This window comes from Aedes albopictus, chromosome 3 (genome assembly GCF_035046485.1).
Source record: "Aedes albopictus strain Foshan chromosome 3, AalbF5, whole genome shotgun sequence".
Taxonomy (NCBI): domain Eukaryota; kingdom Metazoa; phylum Arthropoda; class Insecta; order Diptera; family Culicidae; genus Aedes; species Aedes albopictus.
In genome coordinates, this window is record NC_085138.1 from 122,662,188 (window position 1) to 122,689,648 (window position 27,461).

Genomic DNA, 27,461 nt, shown 5'->3' on the forward strand with positions numbered 1-27,461 from the left:
TTTAAGATGAATGTTGAAGGCGCGTTTTGCAACGTTGAAAATATTAAATATGCGTATAGATTTTGTAGAATATCCAAAAGCATTTTTGAAATGGGGCGTGATATAATCGGAACAAGACTGTAGCTGCTTCTGTCCGCGTCAATACATAATCATTGGACACAGAGGTTTTGGATATTTATCGGTGAGTTCGTTCCGTATTAAAATAATGTAATATGCTATATAAAACTAGAACATATTTTTTATGATTTATCCAACAAGCATTGAGAAGTTCGTCACTTCATGTGTCGGCACAAGTACCAGAGAAATATATTTCTTCCATTTTTTGCATTTACAAAATAGTATCTCCAGTGTCGACATGTGTAATATTTTAGTTAAAATGAAAACAAGTAGTTCCATTTAGTAGAGGTGCATGTTTCACATCACTTATCAAAGCGAAATCCGCCACCATACGGTGCTGGCTACACTGAAATGATCCGTAATTATGTATGTGTCAGTATTTTGCCTAAGTTTGTGCGGTCCGTCACTGTTAGTGTCGGCACATTTTTTGTTTCAATATATCGATTTCATGGCAAGTAGTGTATTGGTTCACCAGTCCTCCCAATTGCGAGGTGACGCAAAATCTTTTTAATTCTATAAATTTTCATGGTCTCACCATTCTTCCAAATTGTGAGGTGACACATTTGTATGTATAGTGCACAGTTGCATGGACCACATCGCTTACCAAAGTGTATCCTTGATCTATGCAACTATCAATCCCTCTCACTAACAAAACTCCTTCCCGTGACAACTGTGGAGGGTCCAGTAGTACATACAACCTCTAGTAGCAACGGTTGTCGAACTAACATTCCTTCCCCGGTAGACCGTAAGGACGTGGCCAGCGCCGTTATTGACCCAATAAAGTTTGAGCTCTCGAAACGTGCACATTGAGGATGGTGGTAAATCCCATGCCCCAAGCCAATTGGTTCTCTGTGCAATTTCGCTAGCTCAGGTCAATCACGGAGTAGCAACTACGAAGTGTACGGTCACCAATGCTCAATGCTCAATGCTCAATGCCAAGGGTTGGCCGCTGTCGGTCGTCGTCGTCGTCGTCGTAGTCGACAGGATTCCCGGCTTGCCGAATCCATTAACTGCACTATAAATGTCGAATAAAATTAAGTTTTATTCCCGTGGAGGGAAATTTTTTGTTCGATTTTATGGGGATCGGGTGCTTTTTTCCTTGTTTCTGCTGTCTAGGTCTAGGACTGCAAAGAGGGTGGAAAATCGAACACGAGCTTTTCGCGTACTAGCGATTTCTGGCTAAGGGCCGTGATTTTGGATTTGATTTTTTTTTTGTTGGCTTCGATTCGGCATTGTTTGGGTGGTTGTTGTTCGCGTTAAAAGCGCTTCAAGTTGCCATTTCATGCTATTAGCTTGTTGAGTTTAGGGGTGGATCTGAATACCCATCGGCCTGGTACCTGTAGCGATGTGCATTGAAGAAGTTTTTTGATTCCAATGGCTTTCGAGCGATGGAGAGACTCTTCACGCTCGGCTGAATGGCCTATTTGGGGATCCCCTGAAGAGTCGCATGCAGCTCACTTTTCTCGCAAACGGGCCAACTTATTTAAATTGGCTAAATTTATGGTCGCCGTTGTAGAAACTTTCTCGATAAAAGAATCGTAGTTCGTCGCGAAACTTGCTCTTCTTTCCAGCCAACAGCTGCTGCTGCAGCAGCTGATAAAACTTCGTCCCCCCGAAGCGCATGAGTAGTGATTTTTCACACGACACTCGAGACGTCCACCATCTCCATGGCTCTCCGGTGTAAGATTCTTAATTAAAAGAAATTCCCCTTCCTCGGCGACCCCAATCGACCCCATTCAGCCGGGGCAGCTAGCCCGCGGGCAGCCAAGTTGACAAATCGTTGAACAAGGCGCACGAATAACGAAGAATGCACCAGGGCGGATCGTCTCACAACCGAATCACGAAAGGAATTTTTATTTACTTTTGCACAGGACGTTTGGCAAATTTTCCAAATTGTTCCGACCGAGAGCGGAAAGAAACTGCACCGGAGCGGAACAGACCAAACTTTCCCTACCACCAGAAGGGATTCTTGCGTTTCAACCGGGGCACGTAGGGGTAACTGGATCAATCTCCTGTACTAAAGTGATTTGTTGTCATTTCTCAAGAATTACCAGCTGAGGGAAGAAATGGCATTTGAGGGTAAAGCTACTGGAGAATCCAACTTTGAACATATTTTCAAATCGGCTCCTAACATTGGAGATCACTACCAGAACATAGGAATCGTTTGAATCTAGTCACTCAAACATTTGACCAAATATATTAGTCAAACAATTAAACAATTTTGTCATTAAACAATCCCCAAATATGTACTCCTAAATGTCAACTCGTGAACTTGCTGATTGCTCGTTTCATCCTCCTACACACTAAGCAGCAGCTCCTTAGCTCCTCTCAGCGGATTGCGTTTCATCCTCCAAAGTATTTAATTTTGACCAACAACCGTCACGCGGAACTTTTACCGAGAAACGCCCCAACTTATCTCGGGAGAAGAAAACGGCGGCGGACGGACAGTAATGATGATGACAGCAGCCAATGGAAAACCCTTTCCTTCGCCGGCGCGCGAGCCGCGCCAGTCCTTTGCTCGTCATCGCTAAAGCTAGCCAAAACTTTTCCATTTCCAAAACGCCTACCCTTAAGAGGCAAGAGGGACGCGTTCTTCGGTGGAAAAATCCACACAGCACGTGCCAGTGCCATTCCATTCGGTAGCCCGGGTCCGAAAGAGAAAGTGAAATCCGCTGGAAATTTGTTGCAAAGTTTCAGTTTCTGTGCTGCAACGGAATCTTGATTACGACGACGAATGCGGACAAAGTGCAGGCTGCTGCTGGCCGTTCCGCTCCGGTTTGGTCAATATTTGCACCAACCAACGCAACGGTGCGTTGCGTTAGATTGGGCGTGGATGGCTACCGGGGAAATTATTCGGAACTTGGAGGAGGACGTGGACATACTGTTGGGGACAGTTTTCTTTGGAACTTTTGTAGAATGAGCCTGAAAGTAAAACATGGAGGCGGTTCTGAAGTTATCTAGGAAGAGGTTTTAGAATAATACTTTGCAGACTTCCAGAAGTAAACTTTGAATTTATTGTTTGCTTTTATACTAAGAGCAATAAGAATGAAGAGCAAACCAGCCCAAAACATAGGAAATTATGCCGTTTGAGTCGATAGTTTTGCCTTTCTCGTACACTATATATATGGTCATATATCGTCGGTTTCCTGCAATAGGGGCACAACTAAAAAAATGTGAATTTCCATGATAAGCGTTTGAAAGTAGGGAATCTTGAAGCATCTCCTACCAGTTCACTTATTTCACTCATCATTTGACAAAAGTAAACGTATTTTGACAACATGGAAAGGGTCTGTTTCATGATGAATTATTTTTCAACGACTATTGGAAAAGTTGACTAATTTTTTGAGGTTGTGCCTATATTTATTGCAGAAAATTTAGAAAATGCCAAAGTTTTGCGTTTCTCAACGAATTTTGGAACAGTTTTTTGTGAGATGAAAGTTTTCATAATTTTTCATTATTTGCCATCAAAATCTTAAAAATGGCAAGTTTTGAGTTGTGCCCCTATTGTAGGAAACCCACGATATATTCTTGTACCGACTTTTCGAACCCTCTAAGCAGAATACCCTCTTCGAATAAGTGTAATCAGTTTAGTGCCTTTTGATTCCGCCCTATTGTAATTATCCTTTGACAGATACGCGTATTTCGACTACCACTTGTAATCTTCCTCAGTTTCCTTGTATCAGTTATCCAGTATGGGGCTGTTCATAAACCACGTAGACCAAAATTTGGCCATGTCAGACCCCCCCTCCCCCCCTCGTACATTTTTGTCCATACAAAAATTTTGAAATTTGTATGGAGTGTAGACTTTGGCCAGACACCTCCCACCCACCCCCCAAAAAGTGCACGTGGTTTTTGAACGGCCCCTATCCACTCTTACAGATTACAACTGGTAGCCTGTCAAAGGATACGCAAAATAAGGCAGAATTAAAAGCGCCTTGCAATGAGCGAAATTGATTTCTATGCGAAAGCTTTTAGTGTTCTTAGCTACTTTGCCGAAGACAGTATCATTCCAAGTGGTCTAGAACGCGAGATGTACGACGTTTAGACTAAACTGGAAGCTCATTATTCCAACACTAGCGCCACGCAGTGAGTGATTCACGAACTAAATTGTTCTCTATGCGAAAGCTTTTAGTGTTCTGAACAACTTTGCCGAAGACAGTATCCTTCTAACTGGTCCAGAATGCGAGATATACGACGTTTAGACTAAACTGGAAGCTCATAAGAATACTAGCGCAACGCAGTGAGTGATTTTTGAACTCAACTGTTTTCTTTGCGAAAGCTTTTAGTGTTCTGAGCAACTTCGCTAAAGACAGTGTCCTTCTAAGTGGTCTAGAACGCTAGATATACGACGTTTAGACTGAATTAGAAGCTCCTTACAACACTAGCGCCACGCAGTGAATGATTTACCTAACCGAAGACAGTATCATTCCAAGTGGTCTAGAACGCGAGATGTAAGACGTTTAGACTAAACTGGAAGCTCCTTACAATACTAGCGCCACACAGTGATTCTCGAACTAAATTGTTTTCTTTGTGCAAGCTTTTAGTGTTCTGAACAACTTAGCTAAAGACAGTATCCTTCTAAGTGGTCTAGAACGCTAGATATGCGTCGTTTAGACTGAACTGGATTCTGAGGGGGTTTTCAAAAGCATTGCAATCCGAAAGATTTTCAAAGGATCTTCGACAAGTTTTGTAGGCGTTACGAGGTACGTTTTCGGGGGTTTACGAAAGTATCGTGTGCATTACATGGGGTCCAAGTGGGTCTTAAGGGGTTTTCGGAGGCATTTCAGGAAGTCTTAGAGCATTTTAGGCTGGTTTCAAAGGCGTTTTGTGGGTTTCGGATAATCGCTGGTGCGTTACCTAGGGTCCGGGGTAGTTTTGGGGAGATTCCGAAGGCATGTCAGTTTCGAAGCATTTTCGGCGAAATTCAGAGGCGTTACGGAAGCAATTCGGAGGAGTTTTCGGGGGTTCCGGAGCCTCTCAGATGCGTTACATGGGGTTCGAGGGGGTTTAAGGGGGATTTTGGAGGCATTTCAGGAAGTATCGAAGAATTTTTAGAGACCCTATCACAATATATTTTGCAATACACTTAAAAACCCTTTGATTTAAAGGTGTTCTTGGAACCCCCTATTACGACCCTGATCTAAAATACATCTAAACGCCCCTGAAACCTCTGTAATCCCATTGAAACGCCCTTGAAATCATCATAATCAATTTGAAATGCTTCTGGAACACCCCTTTTGGATGCCTTTTTATGAGGGTCCATAAACCTCCTGAAACGCACCTGAAACCCCTTGAAACGCCCATGAAATGCTATCAAACATACCAAAAACCTCTTGGAACGCCCTTGAAATGCTCCTGAAACACCCTGAAACCCTCTTAAATGGCTCTGAAATGACTCTGAAACCCTTGCAATGCCCTTTAAAGTCTCCTAAGATTCCTTGAATTGTCTTTAAAACCCCTTCAGACGTCCCTGAAACCCCCTTAAAACCATTGAAATGCCCCGATTTCCCCGTTCTCCTATTAAAATGCCAACAAATCTTGACAGAACGCCCTTGAAAGGCTCCTCAAAACCCCTGAAACAACCACTTAAAACGCCCCTGGAGCCCCTTGGAGCCCTCTTTTTCGGGCTCTCTGGAAACTTTCTGGAAAGTGGAAACCTCCATAGTCCCACCTCATATGGCCAGGAGCAAGACATGTTCTCGCGAACTAGATTCCTTGGTTAAAGCCCAAACTTAATTTCTGCACAAATTTTCCTCTTTTGAGACGGTAATTTCATAAGCTTTTATCGCTGAAATGTTTGAAATGCACTTTTTTTTCGTTTTTAAGTTATGGCCACTTGTGTGTATGTAAATTGTCCAAATGTGCCATATAGGCCTGCTCTTTAAAAAATCATAAATCAAGGACGAAGCATCGTAAAAATAAAGTTTTTTTTTAAATGAAAGCAAATTTTCTCAGGAATCCAAGAAAAATATGATCTGAAAAAAGTTTTCCAAAAAATTTTCCACCGTTGAGAAAATTCATAAAGAAAAGCCGGAAAAACTATGCCTGAAATTGAGGACATTCTTTAATAAAATATTTTTGAGAAGGAAACTTTATAAACTTCAATTCCAGTAACTTTTAGAATGTACCTTTTTTGTTCCTGAGTTATAACCAATTCCGTGGAAATTTACCATAGAAGCCTTTTCTTTGAAAACCTATATGGTCATTTTTCACAAAATTGGCCATAAGTCAGGAACGAAAAAATGTGCATTCCCAAAATTTCAACGATTAAAGCTTATGAAATTACCTCCTCAAAAACAATTTGCGGGCATCCATTTAGTACGTCACGCGAAAAATGGGAATTTTCAACCCCCCCTCCCCCCTTCGTACGGGTTTTTCCTAAACTTAATACATAGCTTGTCACACTTTTCAGAACACCTACTCCCCCCTCTAAGCGTGATATACTTTATGGATGCCCCTTTTTTATGAGTTCGAGCATAGTTTCCCGACTTTTCTATACGAATTTTGTACATTTTTACAAACATACAAGTTTTTACATACTTTATTTTTAATTCCCGAGAAAATTTGCTTTCATTTTTACAAAAAAAAAACTTTGTTTCTACGGTGCTTCGTTATTAATTTAAGATATTTCAAAGCAAGTAGTGTCAGGGAAAACACAAAATTTCCACCTGAGTTTTCCGGGAAAATAGGCGACCCTAATTTTTTTGTTCATATATCCATGAGCCCCACCTGTGGAAAAATATTCATGAAAATTTGAGATACTTCAGCCCAATTTGTACGATAATAAAAAAAATCTCCATTTCTTAAAAAAAACCCTCCAGTCATTTTTTGAAAATTTCTCCAGAATGAGTACGGATACTTATATGAAAATTACTTCAGGAATTCTTCAGGTATTGATTGAGAAAATCCATAGTTTTCTTTTTTTCACGGTTTTTCAAAGCCTTCCGTTGATTCGTTCATCAAATTCAGTAAATCACCCAAAAATTCCTTTATGAAAATCTTTCACGGACTTTTTTGAATTTTCTTTTAAAATATCTTGATTGGTTCAGAAATTCTTCTAGAATTTGAAGCAGAATTTCCCTTTGAGGATCCTCTAGGAATTTCTCAAAAAAAGCTATCATGGATTTTTTAGAAATTCTTCCATAAATTCTTTCGGAAATCAGCAACAAATGCTTCTTTCAGGAAATTCTCCACAAATTCTCTCAGAAATGCTTCCAGCAATTCCTTAAAAAAAACAAAAACTTAAAATTTCTCCAAAAAATTCGTTAAAAAATCTTCTCCCACAAAATCTTCCAAAAGCTTTTTTATGCGATTTCCCCGGAGATACTCTATGAGGTAATCTGTGCAAGGATTTTTCTAAGAAATCTTCTATGGTTTCCTCTCAAAATCTTTTTTTTTTTAATAAACCCCTCTAGTGCTTTCTTCAGAAGCTTTTTCTGGAATTATTTAAGGAATTTATCCTGCGGTTCCTCTAGATATTTCCTCAACAATTTCTCCAGAAATTTCCACAAAATCCTTCAAAGTAGATTTCCCACTGAAACTCCACCAGGAATTAATTCAGAAATTTTTCTATGGATTCGTTTTGAAAATTCCTCGAAAATTTCAACATACAATTTTTCAGAATTTTTTTCAAAGTTTCTTCCATTAATTCTTGCTGTGTTCTTTTTTTTCAGGAAATCTCTTCCTTCAGAAATTACACGTATACGTACACGTATTTCATCAGGAACTGCTCTAGGGATTCAATTTAAAATTTCCACAGGAATGTGTACTGGACTTTCTTCAAGAAATAATCAAGAAATCTTCCAGAAGTCCATTCAGAAATTTTGTTTCCTTTGGGTTTCCTCCAGATATTGCTCTATGTATTTCGCTAGAAAATTTTCCGGCTTTTTTTTCTAAGAATAATTTTAAAAATTTCTACTTACAAGGAATCTTCAAGAGATTTATTCAATAATATTTATTAGAAAATTCTCCAGAAATTTCCCAAGAATTTTAAGTAGGAATTTTAACAGAAGCTGATTTATTATTTCTTCAAATTTGTTCCGGAATATTTCCAAAAAACCCTACAAACATTGTATTGAAGTATTTCTATTTTTTTCATGGTATTCCACAAAGGGCTACCTGAAAACTTTTTACAGCTATTTATCCAAGAAGTTCTTCCTCCTGAGATTCCTTCACGAATTTCTCTGAGATTTCTTCAGGTCATCCTCTAGAGATTCATGCAAGAGTATTTCCTGGGATTCCACAGGGATGCTATCGATCGTGTCTTTAGAAACATCTTCTACTCGGATTCCTTCTGGAATTCCTTCCGGCATTTCTTCAAAAATATCTCCAGAGACTTCACCAGAATTTTGAAAATTTCTTTAAAAAAAAGAAAAGGGATTTCTTCAAGAGTTCTTGCTTGCATTTTTTTTAAACTTCACTAAAGATTTCTTTTAAATTCGTAAAGAGATATTCCTCCGGAAATTCTAACAATATTATTTCCATAAATTCCTTGTTGAATTCCTCCCTACATTCTGTGGTTCCGTCCGGAGTATATCCTTAGATTCCTGTTAGAATTGTTCCAGATATTCCTCCAGAATTTCTTTTTCAGAAGTTCTTCCAGAAATGGCATTAAAATAGTTGGATAGTCCTTGAATGATCTCTGAAGAAATTTGTAAAGAAATACGTGGAAAAAGAGCGTTAGATGATACCTTTGGAGATTCCTAGATGACATTTTCTACGAGATTCATGGACAAATTCCTGAAGCAACTTCTGAAGCTTTCTCTGAAGAAATCTTAAATGACTGACTGATACAACACATGAAAAAACTCCTTCCTCCTTAATTCCTAGAAAAAAGTAGTCCCAAAGAGTGTTTAAGAAATTTCTGGAGAAATCTTTAATGTTGTTCTTAAGCAAACTCTGGAAAAAATCTGCAGAAATCTCTGCTGACAGAGAGACTAATAGATTTCTGAGCTTTGGAAGCTTTGGAAGAATTCTTGGAGGAACTGGAGAATCCTTTGCAGGTATTCATGGAAGAATAGAGTAACTTTTGCAGGAATTAATTATTGAGAGAATCGTTGGAGAAGTTCCTGAAGCATCACTGGGGAAAAAATCTTAAAGAAACCCTGAAGAGAGGTTTTTATGAATTCCTGGAAAAATACCTGGAGAAGCTTTTAGAATGAATAAAAAACCGGAGAAAGATTTAGAAGAATCTCTTCTGAACTTTCTAGAGGCGTTTCTTAATAAATGCCTGAGAGGCTCCCTGATTATATGGAGTAATACCTAAAGGATCCGATAGAGAAATTCAAATGTTTGAAATTTTCAAGGAAATCATGGAGAAATTTCTGAAGTAATACAGTGATGAATTTCCTGAGGAATTTTCAAGAACAATTCCTATAAAAAATCCAAATAAAAACTCATGGAGTAATCCCTTTAGAAATATTTGAAGAAAAACACGAGGGAGAACCTCTGTAGCAACCCTTGAAGGAATATTCTTAAGAATCTCCAAAGCAATCCCAAAAAGAATTTCTGAAGGAATTTCCTAAGAAACGATTCATGGAAAGTTTCAAGATGAATCTTTTGAGAAATTTCTTGAAAAAATCTTGAATAAGACCCAAGGCAATGCGATTAAGTTGAAAATGACTACTATGTATTCTGGATTTTTTGATAATCATGTGCACTTGTGAAAACACATGTAGTTTTCACATGTTACAAAAAATTCTAACTTCAAACCAACCTTATCGAATCGAAGAAAAAATCAATTTCACTCAAATCAAACACGAAACAGAAAACCAATCTCCACCGACCGCCTCGGCGGCGGTGACATCATTAAATTACGGTTTTCAAGTGACCATTCTCCTACGGCTGCTCGGTGCTGGCTGGTTGCTGCAATCGTTCGTCATCTGATCATCTGGTGAATCGCACTTGTCTATCTCTGGGTAGGTCTAGCTAGGTATCTATGATTGACCTTTTGGCGAGTACCTACCCAACCCACATCCACCGACGACCGGACATCGGACAACGAATCGAAACGCTATTTCAGATTAAAAGTAATTGAAAAGACCGCGTCGTCGGATGGAAGCCTTTCGGTCTGGTTTGTGACGGTTGCACAGTTTGAAAAAGTAAGACGAAACTCGTTAGTGAAACTTTTGACTTTGGATTTCAAGAAAAAAAATCTGCTTCATCATATACGCTTATTCCCGTCATATCAGACGGAATGCAGTCAATTATTACAGATATTCCAGCTTACTTTTGCAAATGACTCAGCAGATGGAAGCAAAAAGATGAAGATTATCAATAACCAGCCCCTATAGCACTGGGAATCGAATAATTACGCAAAACTTCAAGTTTCCATTTCTCACCACTTACGAGTTGACCATTTCTCTCGTTTTGCATATGACGAAGGCAATCACACCAAAGCAGATTGTTACCGAATAGTAATAGAAATCATTTTTGGCGATCCTATGTACCATAGGGTCACGTTAAAGGTGTGCCGGGAATTGAGTTCAGGTTGTGCCCAAAATAGGCGACGTGGACTAGACGGAAACAGAATTCGAAGGATAATTATTCTATCCTATTATTTGAGGGAAATTGTATTTCTTTTACAATACTTTTCTACATGTCATGGAAGCTTATTTATAAATGGCGAGGTGCAAGAAAAAAAAATCAACTGTTCGGTGCTTAGATAGACGGGAATTAGATAAAAAACAATAGATGATAAATTCTCACAAACTTTTTCCGTGTGTGCATCCTAATGATAACTAGGCGCTCACATGACAATGTGATCGATAGAGATCGGGCGCGACTCTCACTCAGTAGACCAGTCAGTGTTCGAAACCGACGTGCATTTGAATTAGATTTTTTTTTACTGTGCCTACGCCGACAACGGTCACTTCCAGCGCCAGCTTAGGCCACGGCGAGCGACGGACGGTAATAGAAAATGGCTCTCATACCTCACGCGAGCACAATGTTAAATTGATTTTGCTCTTATCACACTACACACTTGGAACGGCGACGACGACGACGACGACCTCGTTGTCACCGCCGCGGCCGTAGTCATTCGCTCATATCCTGGCGTTCGTCAACCACCGCGCTCTACCTATACGAGCGAGAGAAGTCTCCTTTGTTTGTAGTTCACTCCAAAGTCAGCCGGCGGAGGAATAAAGGATGATCACTTTAGATTTGGCTCAACCTCGCCCTTGCCTAACATATAGAGACTAGAGAGTCGCCCCGAACCCGGACTGGACGAGGACGACGACGACGACGATGGGATAGAAATCCTTTCGCTTCATAAAGAAAGAGTAAACTCTTTTTGCTTATTTTGTTCGGCTCTTATCATAATGAATTGGATGGGAGCTGGGGGCGTCAACGACGTTGTTTGTTCAGGGGAGGTGGGGGGACAAGAGCGTCTGTTTCCAAGAAGCAAACAATGGAGAGACTAGAGCAGCAAACCATAACTTGGCCCTTCTCGGATCTATCTATAGCAATATTGTGTACTGCGGACACTGGTGACAGGATGGGATATACCTAGTCTGCAAGTGGTATTGAATCGACTCAATTGAAAACGGGTCACTATGTGCACGTGTGAAGTATTCTTAAGATGAACACTGGGATGTTGTTCATCATGTTTTGATATTGATTAGTTTTTGAAGTGTTGTGCTGTAATATACCTTATCTGAAGAATGCTAGTTGTTCAATTTATTCGAGAACGATTGGATTCGTTATATGAAGTTTTATTTGTGGATGCTTTGTTCGCTAGCAAACTATTGATTGCTCGAGCATCAACTTACCCAGTTTACTCTTTACAGAACGAGAGATTTTCAAATTTCACCCCAGCTTTGATCGCCTGAGATTTGAACATGCAAATTGATATCCGTCACTTGTATTATCGAAATTTGAAGTTTGATGATTGGTAGAGTTTGGATTCTACTTGCCAGCAGCTTCAGCGTTCATCTGCCAGGCACGTGATACAACAACTCTTTTGCAAGTAGTGCAATTTTAAAAGTATGGTTACCCCGCAATTATAACATTTTGACATTCTGGTATCTTCCTCTCCAGGATAATCGACTTTAGTGTAAGTGAGAAGTATCCCCCGTAGAGGCCGTTCGCAATGCCGTTTTATTTATTCGAAAATGTTCTCCAGGATTTCTGCGAAACTTAGTTCATGAGCTTTCCGAGAACTCCACTAAGATTTTTCCATGAAATCCTCCAGCATTCATTTAAAATTCCTACATGATTTCCCTGAAAATTCCAAAAGAATTTACTCGGCAATTCTCGGTACAAGCTGTTCCTTAAGATTTTTTTTCAGGGATTCCTCGAGAATTTCACCAGGATTTTCTCTGGAATTTTACAGAAGCTCCTCGAAAATTTTCCCGGGGCTTTCATCAGAAATTCAACTGCAATTTTTACAGGCGATACTTAAGAATCCCTGCTGATGGGGATTCAAGCAGATGTTCTGGATGGAATTTCTCAAAGAGTTAATCGGAAATTCCTTCAGGAGTTCCTTGGGAATTCGTCCAGAAGTTTCTTGGGAATATCAAGAGAATGCGTACGGGAGTTCATCGGACATTTTTACAGGAGTTTTTCGAGCCTCTGGAAATTCCTCCACGAGTTCCTTGGGAACTTCTCCAGGAGTTCCTTGGAAATTCCTCCAGGAAGTCCTCCAGGATTTTCCTGGAAATTAAAAAAAAAATACCCAGGAATCCCCGGCACAAACTGATTTTAAGATTTTTTTTCAGGAATTTCTGCAGGCTTTTTTACAGCTGGAATTTTTTACAGAAGCTCCTCGAGAATTTGCCCAGAGTTTTCCCGGGAATTCCTCCAGAAGTTGCCTTTCAATTTTTACAGAAGATCCTCAAGAATCCTACTGGACTTTCTCGGGGATTCAAGCAGAAGTTTCTCGAGGACTCCGACAAGAGTTTTTCAAAAATTTCTTCAAGAATTTTTCAAAGATTTCTTCGGCAGTTCCTTCCGGAGTCGTCCAGGAGTTTGCCCAGGAGTTTCTTGGGTGTTCCAAAAGAATTCGTCTGGGAGTTCATGAGGAACTTTTCCAGGAGTTCCTCGTTAAAGCCTCCAGAAATTGCTCCACGAGTTTCTTGGAAAATCCTCCAAAAGAAATGCTCCAGGAATTTTCGGGAATTCTTGCAGGAGTTCTTCTGGAATTCCCGCAGAAGTTTTCATGAAGTTTCACCAAGATTTCCCCGTAACCTGCTGTAAGAGTTTCTCGGATTTTTTTGCAGGAGGTCCTCAGTAATTTCTCCATGAGATCATCGGTTATTTCTACAGAAGTTCCGGTAATTCTTCCTAAATTTCCTTGGTAATTCCTACAGGAATTTTTCAGCATTTTTTTCCTTCCTTTGGAATTACTGCAGTTCCTCGGGTAATGCTGTAGAAGTTCCTTGGCAATTACCTCAAAAGATCTTCGGGAATTCCTTCAGGAGCTCTCAAAGTATTTCTTCAGATTTTCTCTGGGAATTCTTCCAAGAATTCCCTAAAAATTTCAGCAGGATTTTCCGGAAATTCCAAAAGTATTTACTCGGCATTTCTCGGCACAAGCTGTTCATTAAGATTTTTCTCAGGAATTCCTCGGGAATTTTAGCAGGATTGTCTCTGAAATTTTTACAGAAGCTCCACTCAAATTTTCCCAGAATTTTCCCGGGACTTCCTTCAGAAGTTCCCCTGCAATTTTACAGATGATCCTCAAGAATCCCTGCTGGACTTCCTCGGTGATTCAAGCAAAAGTTCCTCGAGGACTTCAGCAGGAGTTTTTTTTTATTTCTTCAGGAATTTCTCAAAGATTTCTTCGGAAATTCCTCTCCGAGTCGTCCAGGAGTTCGCCCAGGAGTCCGAGAATTCATCCAGGAGTTTCTTGGGTCTTCCAAGAGAATTAGTCCAGGAGTTCATCGGGAACTTTTCCAAGAGTTCCTCGTGAATGCCTCCAGAAATTGCTCCACGAGTTCCTTGGGATCTCCCCCAGCAGTTCCTTGGAAGTTTCTCCAAAAAGTCGTTCAGGAGTTTTCCGGAAATTCATGCAAGAGTTATCCTGGAATTTATTCAGGAGTTTCCCAGAAATTTCCCCAGGAGTTCTCCGTAGACTGCGGTAGAAGTTTCTCGGATTTTTTTACAGTATAGGTCCTCAATAATTTCTCTATGAGATCCTCGGGAATTTCTACAGAAGTCCTGGGAAATTCTTCCTAAATTTTCTCGGTAATTTATCCAGGAATTATTCAGTTTTTTCCTTCCTCAGAAATTGCTGCAGTTCCTTGGCAATCACCCGAAGAGTTCCCCAAAAATTCCTCCAGGAGATCTTAAGGTATTTCTCCAGGAGTTCTCCAATAATTCCTCCGGAAGTTACCCATAAACTCCCCCAAGAGTTCCTCTTGAATTCCGTCAAGAATTTCCTGGACGTTTCAACAAGGGTTTCTCGAAAAATGTTGCAAATGTCTATGGCAAATTACTTCAGAAGTTCTTCAGGAGCTTCTCCAGGAGTTCTTCTTGGATTTCTCCAGGAGTTATTATGAAATTCTTCCAGGAGTTTGTGAGGAATTCCTTCAAAAACTCCTCCATCAGTTTTTTTTTAATTTTTTCTCAGGAGTTCATCGGGAATCCCTCCTGGAATTCCTTAAGAAAGCATCCTGAAATTCTCTGTGAATTTCCTCAAGAGTTCCCCTTGAATTTCTCCAAGAATTCCCTGGAAATGTTTCCATGGGTTTCTCGGGAATTGCTGCAGGAGTTTATGGGAAATTCCTTCAGAAGTTACCCGGAAATTCCTCCAGGAGTTCGTTGCGAGTTTTTCCAGGATTTCCTCGAGAATGCCTCCAGAAATTCCTCCACGAGTTACTCGTAAACTGCCTACCAGTTCTTCCTAAACTGCAGTAGGAGTTTCTCTTTTTTTCATGAGGTCCACAGTAATTTCTTGAAAGGCCTCGGGGATTTCTACAAGAGTTCCTCGGTAATTCATCCTTGATTTCCTCGGGAATTCCTACAAAAGTTCTTCAATTGTTTTCCTTCCTCGGAAATGGCTGTAGTTCCTCGGTCATTGTTACAGAAATTCCTTGGGGAATCCTCCAAGATTTCCTCAAAAATGTTCTCAGGAGCTCACAGGTTTTTTTTTCAGGAGTTCTCCGAGAATTGCCTCCAGGAGTTCCCAGGAAATTGCTACTAGAGTTTATGCGATTTTTTTTTCAGAAATTCCCCGGGAATTTCTCCAGGAGTTTCTACGAAATTCTTCCTGGAGTTCCTCGGGATTTCATCCAGGAGCTTCTGCAGGAATTCTTCTAGATTTTTTTCCAGGAGTTCTTCAGGAATCCCTCCAGCAGTTCTTTAGCAAAACTTCCCGGCGCTCCAGAAAAATTTCCCCAAGAATTCTCCAAAAACTCTTCCTGGAGGAAATTTCTTCAGGAGTAATTCGAGAATTTCTCTAATAATTCCACAAGAATCCCTCAAGGAACTCTCTGTTTACTCCTTCATAATTTCCCCGGCAGTTTCTCGAATATTTCTTCAAAAGTTGCTCAGGAATTTCTCCAAGAGAACTTCGAGAATTCCTCCAGGAGTTCTTTAAGAATTCATTCAGAAAGTCCTCAGAAATTTCTTCAAGAGCTCTTAGGAAATTCTCCAGTAGTTTCTCGTGAAATCCTCTAGGATTTTCTTGGCAATTCATCCCGGAGTTCCTCGGAGATTGCTGCAGGAGTTTATGGGAAATTCGTGCAGAAGTTCAGGAGTTCCTAAGAAATTCTCTCAGGAATTGCTAGGGAAATTCCCTCAGAAGTAATTCGGGAATCCATCAAGGAATTCCTTAAGAATTCTTCCAGGAGTTCTCAAGTAAAAGTTTTCCCAAGAATTCTCCTAAAACTTCTCCAGGAGATAGTTCGAGAATTCCTCCAATATTTCACCAAGAATTTCTCAATGGGTTCCCTGTTCATTCTTCAAAAATTTTCCGGAAGTTTCTTCAAGAGTTGCTCGGGAATCTCTTCAAGAGATATTCGGGAAATCGTCCAGGAGTTCCTCAAGAACTCATCCAGAAGTTCCTCGGGAATTCATCCATAAATTCCTCGCGAATTCCTCCAGGTGTGCTTTGAGATTTTTTTTCCTGGAGTTCTTCGGGAAATCCTTCAAAAGTTACTTTGGAATTTCTCCAGGAGCTCTTTGAAATTGTTTTTCCTGAAGTTCCTCGAAAATCTGCCATGAGATTCTGGAAAATTTCTTCGGGAGCTTCTAGGAAATTCACCCAGTAGTTTCTAATGAATTCCTCCTAGAATTCCTTGGAAATTCCTCCAGTAGTTTTAAGAAATTCTTTCAGTAGTTCCTCGGGAATGCTTTCAAAACTTCCTTAGGAATTTCGAATTCTCGGAAATTACTTCAAGAGTTGATCAGAAATTTCTCCAAGAGATCTTCGGAATTTCCTTCAGGAGTTCCTCAAGAATTAATCCAGAAGGTCCTCGGGAATTGCTCCAAAAGTTCCTCGGGAATTAGTCCAGAAGTTTCTCCAGGAGTTCTTTTGAATTTTTCAAGGAGTCGAATTCCTCCAAAATGTCAGTTTCCCGAGAATTCCTCAAGGAGTTCCCCGTTTATTCCTCCAAAAATTCCTCGGAGTTTTTCAGATATTTTTATATAAGTTGCTCAGCAATTTCTCCAGGAGCTCTTCAAGAATTCATCCAGAAATTCCTCGGGGATTCGTCGAGAAATTTTTTGGGATTGTTTTCCAGGAGTTCCTCGAAAATTCATGCATGAGTTTCTGGGAAATTTCTTCAGGAGCTCCAAGGCAAATCATCCGGGAGTTTCCTGGAAATTCATCCAGGCGTTCCCCGGAAATTTTAGCAAAAGTTTATGGAAAATCCCTTCAAAACTTCAGCGAAAATTTCTTCAGGATCTCCTAGGCAGCTCATCCGGGAGTTTCCTGGAAATTTATCCAGGCATTCCCCGGAAATTTTAGCAGAAGTTTATGGAAAAGCCCTTCTAAACTTCAGCGGAAATTTCTTCAGGAATTCCTAAGAAATTCTTGCAGGAGTTCTTCGGGAATTTCTTCAGAAGTTCCTAGGGAATTTGTCCAGGGGTTCTTTAGAAAAACTTCCCGGAGTTCCTGGGCAATTCCTCCAAAAATTCTCCGAAATCTCCTCGGAAATTTCTTCAGGAGCATTTCGAGAATTCCTCCAATAGTTCCCTAAGAATTCCTCAAGAGGTTCCCTGTTTGTTCCTCCAAAATCTCTCTGGGAGTTTCTCTAGGAGTTTCTCGGAAATTTCTTCAAGAGTTGCTCAGGAATTTCTCCAAGAGATCTTCGGAATTTCCTCCAAGAGTTCCTCAAGAATTCATCCAGAAATTCCTCGGGTATTGCTCCAGGAGTTCCTTGAGATTATTTTTCCAGGAGTTCCTCAGTGATTCCTCTTAAAATTCGTCCAGAAGTTCCTCGGGAATTTCTTCAAGAGTTCCTTAGGAATTCCTCCAGATCTCTCTCTCTCTCTTCTTGGCGTAACGTCCTCACTGGGACAAAGCCTGCTTCTCAGCTTAGTGTTCTATGAGCACTTCCACAGTTATTAATTGAGAGCTTCCTCTTCCAATGACCATTTTGCATGCGTATATCGTGTGGCAGGCACGAAGATACTCTATGCCCAAGGAAGTCAAGGAAATTTCCTTTACGAAAAGATCCTGGACCGAACGGGAATCGAACCCGTCACCCTCAGCATGGTCATGCTGAATACCCGTGCATTTACCGCCTCGGCTATATGGGCCCCTATGTAATTCCTCCAGATATTTCCTGGGAATAGCTGCTGGATTTTCTCAGAAATTTCTTCAAGAATATCTCCAAGGGAATCCAGGAAACACCTGCAGGACTTCCTCAGGAATTTCTCAAGGAGTTCGTTCGGAACACTTACAGAAGTTTCTCGTCAATTCTTCCAGAAGCTCATTGCGAATTCCAAAAGTAAATCTTTGAGATGTTTCAGGGAGTTCCTAAAGGGAATATCCGAGAAATTCCAGAGCAAGTCTTGCATAACTACACAAGGAACTCCCGGAAGAATTCCCGAGTAACTCCTGGAGGAAGTCCCGAAGATTACTTGGAGGAATTTCCTAGGAGCTTTTGAAGAACTTTCCAAGGAACTCATGAAGGAATTTTGGAGGAGCTCCTAGAGAAATATGCCGAAAAACGGAAAACATTCTCAAAGAACTCCTGGAAGTATTCCCGAGGAACTCCTGCAGCAGCTTCCGTTGTACTCTTGGAGGCATTCTCGGGAAAATCCTGCAGTAATTCCAGGAGAACTTGTCTTGCCAAACCAATTTCTCACTTAATGCTCGCGAAATGAGAATACTTTTGTATACCGTGCTATTGCTTTGGAAATTACCAACTTAAATAAATGAGTGAAACATGAGCTTGAGCCTGAGATTGAATTGGAAAGAGGGTTCACTGCAAGCAAGAGGAAACATTGAATGCATACACCAAGATTAAATGACAATAATCTCGCCAAATCAATGGAGTTCAATCTCAGCAACTATTTGAGTGAAGCTTCTCCAAGACGGAGTCTTGAATATGTAGTACAAATTCCCGCACCATATCTGCATACCCCATCAGCACCACGCATTTGTCATTCCAACAATCACTTCACCACCACAAGGCACCCCAGCCCGCCTTCACCGATTGGTGTCTTAATTAAGTTATTAACGAAATGTTTGCTTTTAATTACGTCTGCAGAAGCGATCTGCTTTTTTTTTAACGATCTTCGGCTCCGTTTCGTACGTGTACGAGGAAAGAACTGACTGACTGACTGGGACCATCCCCGGAATCACGGCGTCTGTTTCTTATGATCTGCGCCGCTCGTCGTGCGCACCTTTACAACCTACCTACCTATTCTCTCCTAACGATCATTTTCGTACCTGAAGGTGCTCGCGCGCTTGTGGAATGGGAGACGGCCTAATCGTTTCCCCCCCACCGCAATCTGATTCGGGTGTGCGATGACGATGAACGAGTGTGTGTATATGAGAAGGTATTAATTGGTTCTTCGTTTTTTTTTTGTTTCATTTCAGATCCTCGACGCGAGCTATCATAGCAGTCCATCATTCCAAACATCCGCCATGATTGTGCTGTGTTCAGTGCTACTATTGTTAGTCATTTTTATATCGTCGTTACTAGTGTGGAAGTAAGTAGCCTTTTTTTCTCTCGTTTTTTTATGTTGATATATCTATCGTTGTGATTTTTTTCTCTCTTCCTGATGGGATTTACATTTTTAACGGCGGAGTCGTTATTCCAAGAAGGTGTTTGACAACAAGCGGATCGAGTGTGCTACCTGAAGGTGGAGGTTTTTTTTTTCTCTAAATTTACTGGAATTTTATAGGTCTGATTCACATCATACTGATGATGGTGAGAAGAATGTATCCTGTGGGTTGAGACGTGTTTCATACGGACCGCTGATTCACATAAGGTGTGGGACCATTTGGGCAGAAGGTCCTAATGTGTGATGAATAAATAAGCAGGAAAAAAGAGGCGAAGATTGTGTTTCGACAAGCACACATGCTCGAAGCATGACATGTCAAACTGCCGTTTTTTTAGGCTAAAATATGAGCATAAGTATGAAGGAACACCTCAGATTCTGTTACTGCTATACCTTCAAACTAATAGATGAAGACGGGATAAGCTACAGCTTGAATATGTGAATGCTTATGCATCAATACTTTAAATAAAGCAATATCAGTACTGCCTGTGTCTAAATGCAGGTTGACAATTAAACTCGCTGACGTAAACGTCGCTCTTATAAAAGCCAAGGTTTTTTTTGTCTTTATTTAAGAGGTTTTCAGCTTGAGAGCTGGTTCGCCTCCTAAAGCCAAGGAATTCTTTGAACTACCACGAGCAATCGCTTTGAGGTCAGATAGGGGTGGGGTAATATTTTAAGGACTTTGCCTCGGCATACTAAACAGTTGTATGATAAATGTAAAAAACAATGAATTGACTATCTCAGACTATCTAAAACGGCTCCTTTTTGTTTTTGTTGTATTTACTTTTGCTTGGTTATCAGTGTTGCTTTACAGAACTTTTGTATTTTACTATATGTTTCACGCAATTATATATTCGAATATTTGAAGAAATTTCCAAAATTTCCGAAAATGTAGATTTTTATAAAATTTCCTTAATTTCCTTAAGAATTTCAGTATTTTTCTGAACTTGTTATGCTTCAGATAAGTTTCAATGTTTCTAATGGTTTAAATCTCCAAATAAGGATTCCAAGTACCTTATTAAAGTAATTTCCAGAACTCTAACTGTCAGTCACCCGGTCCTAATGCTATCTCTAATTCTTGGAACGGCATGCTTCGCCAACATCACTACCGTAGGACACTTCAGCAATATGCAAATAGCCCGTCCGTTCTGAAAGATTCGAAACAGCCTCTCTCTAAGTTTTCTGAAAAAATTCCACATTCTCAATTACCGAGGGAGAGACATTTCTGATAGAATTCTTTTTATAACTTCAGTAATAGTTCATTTAAAGATGCATCCGTGAATTCATTATAAATGTATTACTTCCCATGTTCTTCTTTAAAACTTACTCCACCTCTAAGGATACCGCCAGATTTATCATTTTTTCGGGAATTGTTATAGAAAGAAGATGCTTGGAGGATTTCTAAGAATGAATTTTATCGAGAATTGTCCCAGAATATCCTCTAGGTATCTTTTTAGAGTCCATTTTCCTACTTGAATGCATGGGATTCTTTGAAAATTTCTCTGGGAATTCTTCCAGAAATACTCCTTGGACTTTCCTCAACAACCTCTGAAGAAATTTCCCAAAGGATGCGTCTTGAATCTAGCCCACGGGTTTCCTAACAAAACTAACCTGGGGTTCCTGCAGTGGTTCTTCAGGATGTTACTTCAAGGATTGCTATAGAAGTTCGTGTATGTATTTCTTCAAACATTTCCTTCGCCAGTTTTTTTAGGGTCCCACAATTATTCTAAAAAAATTTGGGCAATTATTCTAGAAATTTTTCTTAAGTTTTCTTTAAAAGATACAGTTTTAGAAGGAAACTCTTATAGTAATTTGGATTTTTTTTTTCAAAAAATCCTCAAGGATTCTCTCTTAGATATTCTTAAATTTTTCAAGAAACTTATTCTGAAATCATTGTTTCTTCATTTCTTCAAAGGATCCTTCGGGTGTTGCCAGGGATTTTCTCAGGCATTTCTGGAAGTCCATCAAGAGCTTCTATCAAGAGCTTCTTCAGAAGTGCCTCCGAGTATACCTCTTGCAAGGATTGCTTGGGATTTATTTAGACCTTTCTTCAGGTATTCTCTCTGCTATTTTTCCTGTTCTTACTCTCAGCAATTTCTGATACTCTCAGCAATTTCTTCAAAAATTATTCCAGAACATACTCTTTTTGAGTTTTCAAGAAATTCTTCTATGTATACTTTCAGAGGGTTTTGCAGTTCCAAGTATTTTTTCAAAGATTTTTTTTCATTTTTTTCAGGTGTTCTTGAAAGGATTCCTTCAGAATTTCTTCTTTATTTTTGCAGGCTTTCCTACAAACATTTCTTCAGGTAATATCTTGAAGATTGTTGCCCAATCCTCACGAGAGAAAAAAAGAAATCCTCAGAAATTTCTTAAGGAATTACAAATTCCGCCAGCATATTTGTCTTTAAATGCAGAAATGCATCTACGGATGTCTTCGTATATCCCTTGGGAACCTCTTCAAAAAAAAAAAAATCAAAAGCATTTATCGCTTGGGATTACTTCCAGAGTGTCTCCAAAAGTTTATTTTTCAAGAAATTTTATATTTTAAGAATTTTTCATAGGAATTTGCTCATAAACTCATGTTTCTGGTGATGCTTCTGATATTTCTTCACAGATTCTCTCAGCAGCTCCTGAGGAAACTATTGAAACTTACGTATTTTCGGCAGTTTTGTTCTCTTCGTCATGGGGGGTTTTTTTTGAAACCTGTTGATCTCAAAGTTAGCCTCAACTCCTTCCCAATTAAGCTTAGTTATATGCCAAAATTTCAGGCAATTTGGTCCACAAAATAACCCCAAGACCCCAAGAGAAGAAACCTGCCGATAATACCCTTTGTCACCCCATTTAATAATATATTTCTTGACACTTTTCAACGAATTTTTCAAGAAAATTTTCTATGAATACTTTTATATGGTTTTCCAGTTCTTTTGGGTATTCTTTCAAAGATTACTTTCAATATTTCCTGTTTTTAAGAAATTTCTTCGGCGCAAAGAATTCCCTCAGGATTTTTTTAAAGAAATTTCTCAATGTTATACTTGGGAAAATTTTTATGCATTAATTCCTTCAGAAATTGTATCTGAAATCCATATGAAAAATCTTCCAGGGTAATAGTTCACGAGTCGGGGCCCGTGGCGTAGTGGCTACACGTTTGCTTCTTAAGCAGATGGTCATGGGTTCGATCCCAGCCCCGGTACTTTCGTCAGTTGCTTTTTCCCCCCTTAGAGCAGCTCACACTGACCCTCTTCTGAGCCCATGGCTGAAATGGACCCGGATATTTGGACATCGGTGAACGGCAACCTATAATGGACCCCCAATCGGACTGGAAAAAAGGAACAACCAACATCCAACACAGCAACATACATCCTCTTGCTCATCATTCTACCATGATAGGGTAGGAAGTGAAAGCAGCGCAACGGCAACCAGTTCGATGTAGTATACTTGAAATAGAATACATTTAGGTGCTGTTAGAATTGTATACAATTGGAATCGCCCACGCAGTGCCCTAGTGGAGGAAAGAGCTGTAAATTAGGTTAAGTGATTGAAGAATAAAAAAAATATTTCACGAGATCAAAAAATCCTTAGAAATTTATTGAGGAAATCTTTAGGGATTCCGCAAGTTTATTTGTCTACGATTGCCGTACACATTTTTAAAAACAATGTCTACAGCAAGCATGAAGTTACATTTTCAGCCAAATACGTTTTAGGGGTTCTCTTGGTTTGTGCTCGAGAAAACTGAAGCTCTGTACTCCAAAACCCTTGTCCTTAAGAATTTTCTATAGGTTTTCTCTCTTGAGTATTCATCCCAAATTCCTCCAGTAATAACTTCAAAAATTTGTTAGGAAATTTTGCTCGGGAATTTCTTCAGGAAATTTTTAAGAATTGCTTCCGGGAATCTCCATAGCTATCACAAAGAATTTCCAAGGGATTCCTTGAAGGATGCTTCCAAACATTGTTCCTGCATTTTCGTACAGTTTTTGGAAAAAAATCTGAAACAAAATCCTTCAGTAATAATTAAAATAATTCTTGCAGGAACCTCCAAAAATACCAGAAGATATTTCCGACGGAATCGTAGAAGCGATTTCTTTAAAAAAAATCCTTGTATTGGAGTTCTGTGAGAATCTCTGAAGGAATTTTTCATACAATTCTCAAAAGATAACTTGGAGAAATTTGCGAAGGAATTTCTGCAGAATTTGAAAAAAAGAGATATTTTCAAATAAAAACTCAATACAAAAACATTGGAAGAAGTCGGATGAAGTTCATATAATTTTGAAATTCTCAGGAAGTACTCTTGCACGACTGCAATATTTGAAGAAACTCCAGGAAAATTTTTGAAGGAATACCAACAGAAGTTTCTGTGAAATTTCCTGGAGAATTCGTTGGTGGAATTTCTTGAAATGTAATTTTCAGGAAAATTCCCGAAGAAATCCTTCTGAACAATTCTTGAAGAATTTCGTGATGGTTTTCTAGTTCTTACAGGTATTCTTTCAAAGGTTCCTTCGAAAGTTTTTTTTTTTCTGAAATTTCTTCAGCAGTTCTTTAAGAATTCCTGTATACTAATCCCTTCAGAAATAGTAATAATTTTTTTTTATAAAAATCTTCCAGAGGTATCTCCACGAGATAAAAAAAAAAATACCAGAAATTTATGAAGAAATTTCTTCAGGAATTCTGCCGGTACCTTCGTCTACAGTTGTTGTAGATATTTTGAAGACGGTATTTATAGGAATCGATCTTTTTTCTAGCATTTTTTATTGGGATTACTTCTAGAGTTCTTCCAGATTTTTTTAGATAATAAAGAGGTATCCTAAGAAGTTTCTATAGGTATTCTGTCAGGCATTCTTCCCGAAGTTTCTCCCGAGAGAATTTAAAAAAATGTTTTAGCAAGTTTTGTTCAGGAATCTCTCTCGGAAATTTTCAAGAATTGCTTCTGTGAATCTCCATAGGTATCATCAAGAATTTTTATGTGACTCATTCAAGGATTCATTCAAATATAGTTCCTGCAATTTTTGTGCAACTTTCTATGAATCTTGTGAAAAAAAAATCCTGTATTCTTGTAGGAACCCTTAGGAAATCCCAGAAGATAATTCTGACGGAAAAGTAGGGGCAATTTTTGTAAAAATCCTTTAAAGAGTTTCTGTAGGAATTCCGGAAGGAATTTTTCGAGGAATTCTTGGAGGAACACTGGGATGAATGCGCAGTGAACTCTGCAGGATTCAAAAACAAGTTTAGTAATATTTAAAAAAAATACTTCACGAATAAACTTTCGAAGAAGTCTGTAGAAATTCTTGAAATTCTGAATTATTATCTGGATACAGTTTTGAACAAATCTGAGTGGGAATTTAGAAAAAAAAATCCCTTAAAGAATTTTTGAAGAAATCTTCAAAAGAAGCCCTGTAGATATCTCAGGAAGTACTCTTGAATGAATTTCTGGAGAAATCTGAAATCTGAATGAATTTTTGAAGGAATCTGTAGAAATTTCCGAAGATTTTTTAAACGAATCCTTGGAATAATTTCAAAAATCATCCCAGGCGCAGTTTTAAAAGAAACCTTTGGAAACCTTCCTAAAAAAATACTTTATGGAATTTTTTAGAAACTTATTTCGGAAGAATTGAAGAAAGCGCTGGAGAAGTTTCTTAAAAAATCCTTAAAAGTTATTAAAAAAAATAAAAATTAAAAAAAATGCTGGAGGAACTTTTGGAACGAGCATTGGTGGATTTAACCCTCTAATACCCAAATTTTTGATTTTGATCTAAATATCATTTTTCGTCATCTAAAATCGATTTAAACATGTTTTGGAAGATGATTCTTTTTAATTCTCGATTTCGTGAATTTCAGTTCAGTGATTTTTCTAATTTTTATTTTTGAACATCCCCACACTTTTATATTTTTCCTGGAAGCCAATTTGGGGAACGGATTTTTTGAGATAAAAACATTTTTAGATTTTATGATTATTGTTGAATTATTAGTATTTCAAATTTTTTTCACAGAAAATTTTATTTTCCGTGTAATTTCAAGAAAAACAATTTTAGAGTGTATTTGATTCCCTTAACCTATTCAACAAGGATAGAATGATTTGGGAAAAATTTAAAATATGTTAATTGTAGCGATTCAATACAAAATAAACAATGACTTCTAAAAGGTGACTAAAACATCAATTTTTCAATGATTTTTTAAAAATGTAAATACGCTTCAAAATACACCAAAAACCATTTTGAGATATATAGAACAGTCCTAAATATCAGCCAAAAATATAAAAAAATTGATTTTCTTCGAAACAAAAATTACAAAAATGCTCAAACTATACCCCGTCTAAAGGCGGGATTGGGTATTAAAGGGTTAAAGACCGAATTCCTCATTGGAGTCCTTGGACAAATTTATTGAGGCATCTCATAAAGAATTTCTGAAGAAACCTCCAGCAAAATTTCCTCCATATCCAGCAAAGAATCCCTGGAAGAATTTCGTGAGGATACTTTGGAAGATTTTCCGAAAAAGACTGTGAATATTCTGTGGCAATTTCCTCTGAATTTCAGATTTTCGGAAAAACAAAATCCGTGAATAATTTCCTAAACGAGAAGAACTTTTAAAAGGAATGCGTGTGAGACTTTACGGAGGAATTTGTTTAAGACTTTCGGAAGGAATCCAAGGAAGGCTTTCTCTAATGGAGTTCTTAAATTACCGTCGTGCGGGGCTACTTTTGAAATACGGGGCTACTTTGGACACTTTTGAATATGGATTTTTTGAATTTGAAATATCGTTCAAATCTGTTTGATGTCTTTGGGACTATTATGACGCAATATTTTCCCCTTCATTTGGTTGAAATTGTTTTTCAAACAAACTCTTTATTGCTTGTCAGGAGGCGAAAAAACATCGAATGAATCATAAAAATATACATAACGAATCAGAACATTTGCTCTGTAAGCATTGTTTCTGCAGTTCATAAATTTCAAAGGGTTGCTCAATTCGTGCAAGAAGTATCGACGTAGCATATACAATCGAATATTTGTATGGATACACAATATAAATGACCGTTTCACCTAAATAATGGAATGATGGCCCCCAGACAGCCTTTTAGTCTATATTAAAATATCACGCTGCTCATAAAACCAAAGGTAGCACAGAACCACCTAAAAACGCATATATTTATTGAAATAATGTATGATATAGTATACAACAGTATTGGTACAAAGTAGTATTCTAAATAAACCCGGAATTTTAACTGCAGTTTTGTTTTAATTATGAATGTCCAAAGTAGCCCCCCTCTGGTTCTATATGATATGTCTCCGATTGATGTATGGACAACTTTTTTGTTTATGGATGGATTTAGTTCAAATTTTGCATGCATCCTACATACATACTCACAATTATTATGTGTAAAAATTGTGGAAATACATTCACTACTCTGGGAGTTATAATGTCATAAAGTTGAAAAACCATCAAAAAGTGTATAAGAAGCCCCGCACGACGGTATATTAGGAATAATCTCAAGAAAATTTTGAAAAAAAAAATCAAGGAAACGATTAATTTTCCAAAAGAATTCCTGGAAGAGTTCATTGAAGAATTCTCAGAGAACTCTCCGAAGGCAGTCCTGGCAAAATTTCTCAAAAATGCTCTGTAAAATTTCTGTAGAACTCGACGGAGTAGTTTCTTAAGAAACACCTGGAGATTTTTCTATGTATGTTTTCTAAATAAATCCTTCGATAAATTTCTAAAACAATCAGAAAGGAATTCCGAAGAAATTTATGCAAATGTTTTTGAAGCATGGTCAATTTCTCGACAACTGAGTCTACAATTTAAAAATAACATGAAATTTACAAAAGTTAACTTATCTATTTTTTTATATTAAGTCTCTCAATAACTGTGATATTTCTTCTGTCAAATTGTTCACTTCACGTTATTTATGTCATTCGAACTTCTTATTATTGCTATCGAAATGAAGAAAAAAACAGCAACAACAACTGCTCGAGAACCCTCACCTGGGCCACTTCATCCAGGATCGGAAACCAGACAGAACTCAGAACAATGCAACCGAGCCACGACACGGGTCCCCTTCTTGACAGGACACTCATTGTACACAACTAATTAAATTAATTGAAGCATATTTACAAAGTTGCCTTCTTTCCCAAAGGACAAGAAGAATTTGCCACGATGGCGGAAGCGTAACATCCATCCCGTAG

The 27,461-nt window shown here is 38.6% G+C and overlaps 1 protein-coding gene across 1 annotated transcript in view; it reads left to right on the forward strand.

The window, feature by feature from the left end:
* Positions 1-27,461, forward strand: part of LOC109433280 (uncharacterized membrane protein DDB_G0293934) — a 509,917-nt gene that overhangs the window by 176,514 nt on the left and 305,942 nt on the right. The window contains exon 3 of the mRNA XM_019709711.4: positions 19,109-19,221. Within this exon, the coding sequence (XP_019565256.4) occupies positions 19,109-19,221 (113 nt within the window). The remainder of the gene's footprint in view (positions 1-19,108; positions 19,222-27,461) is intronic.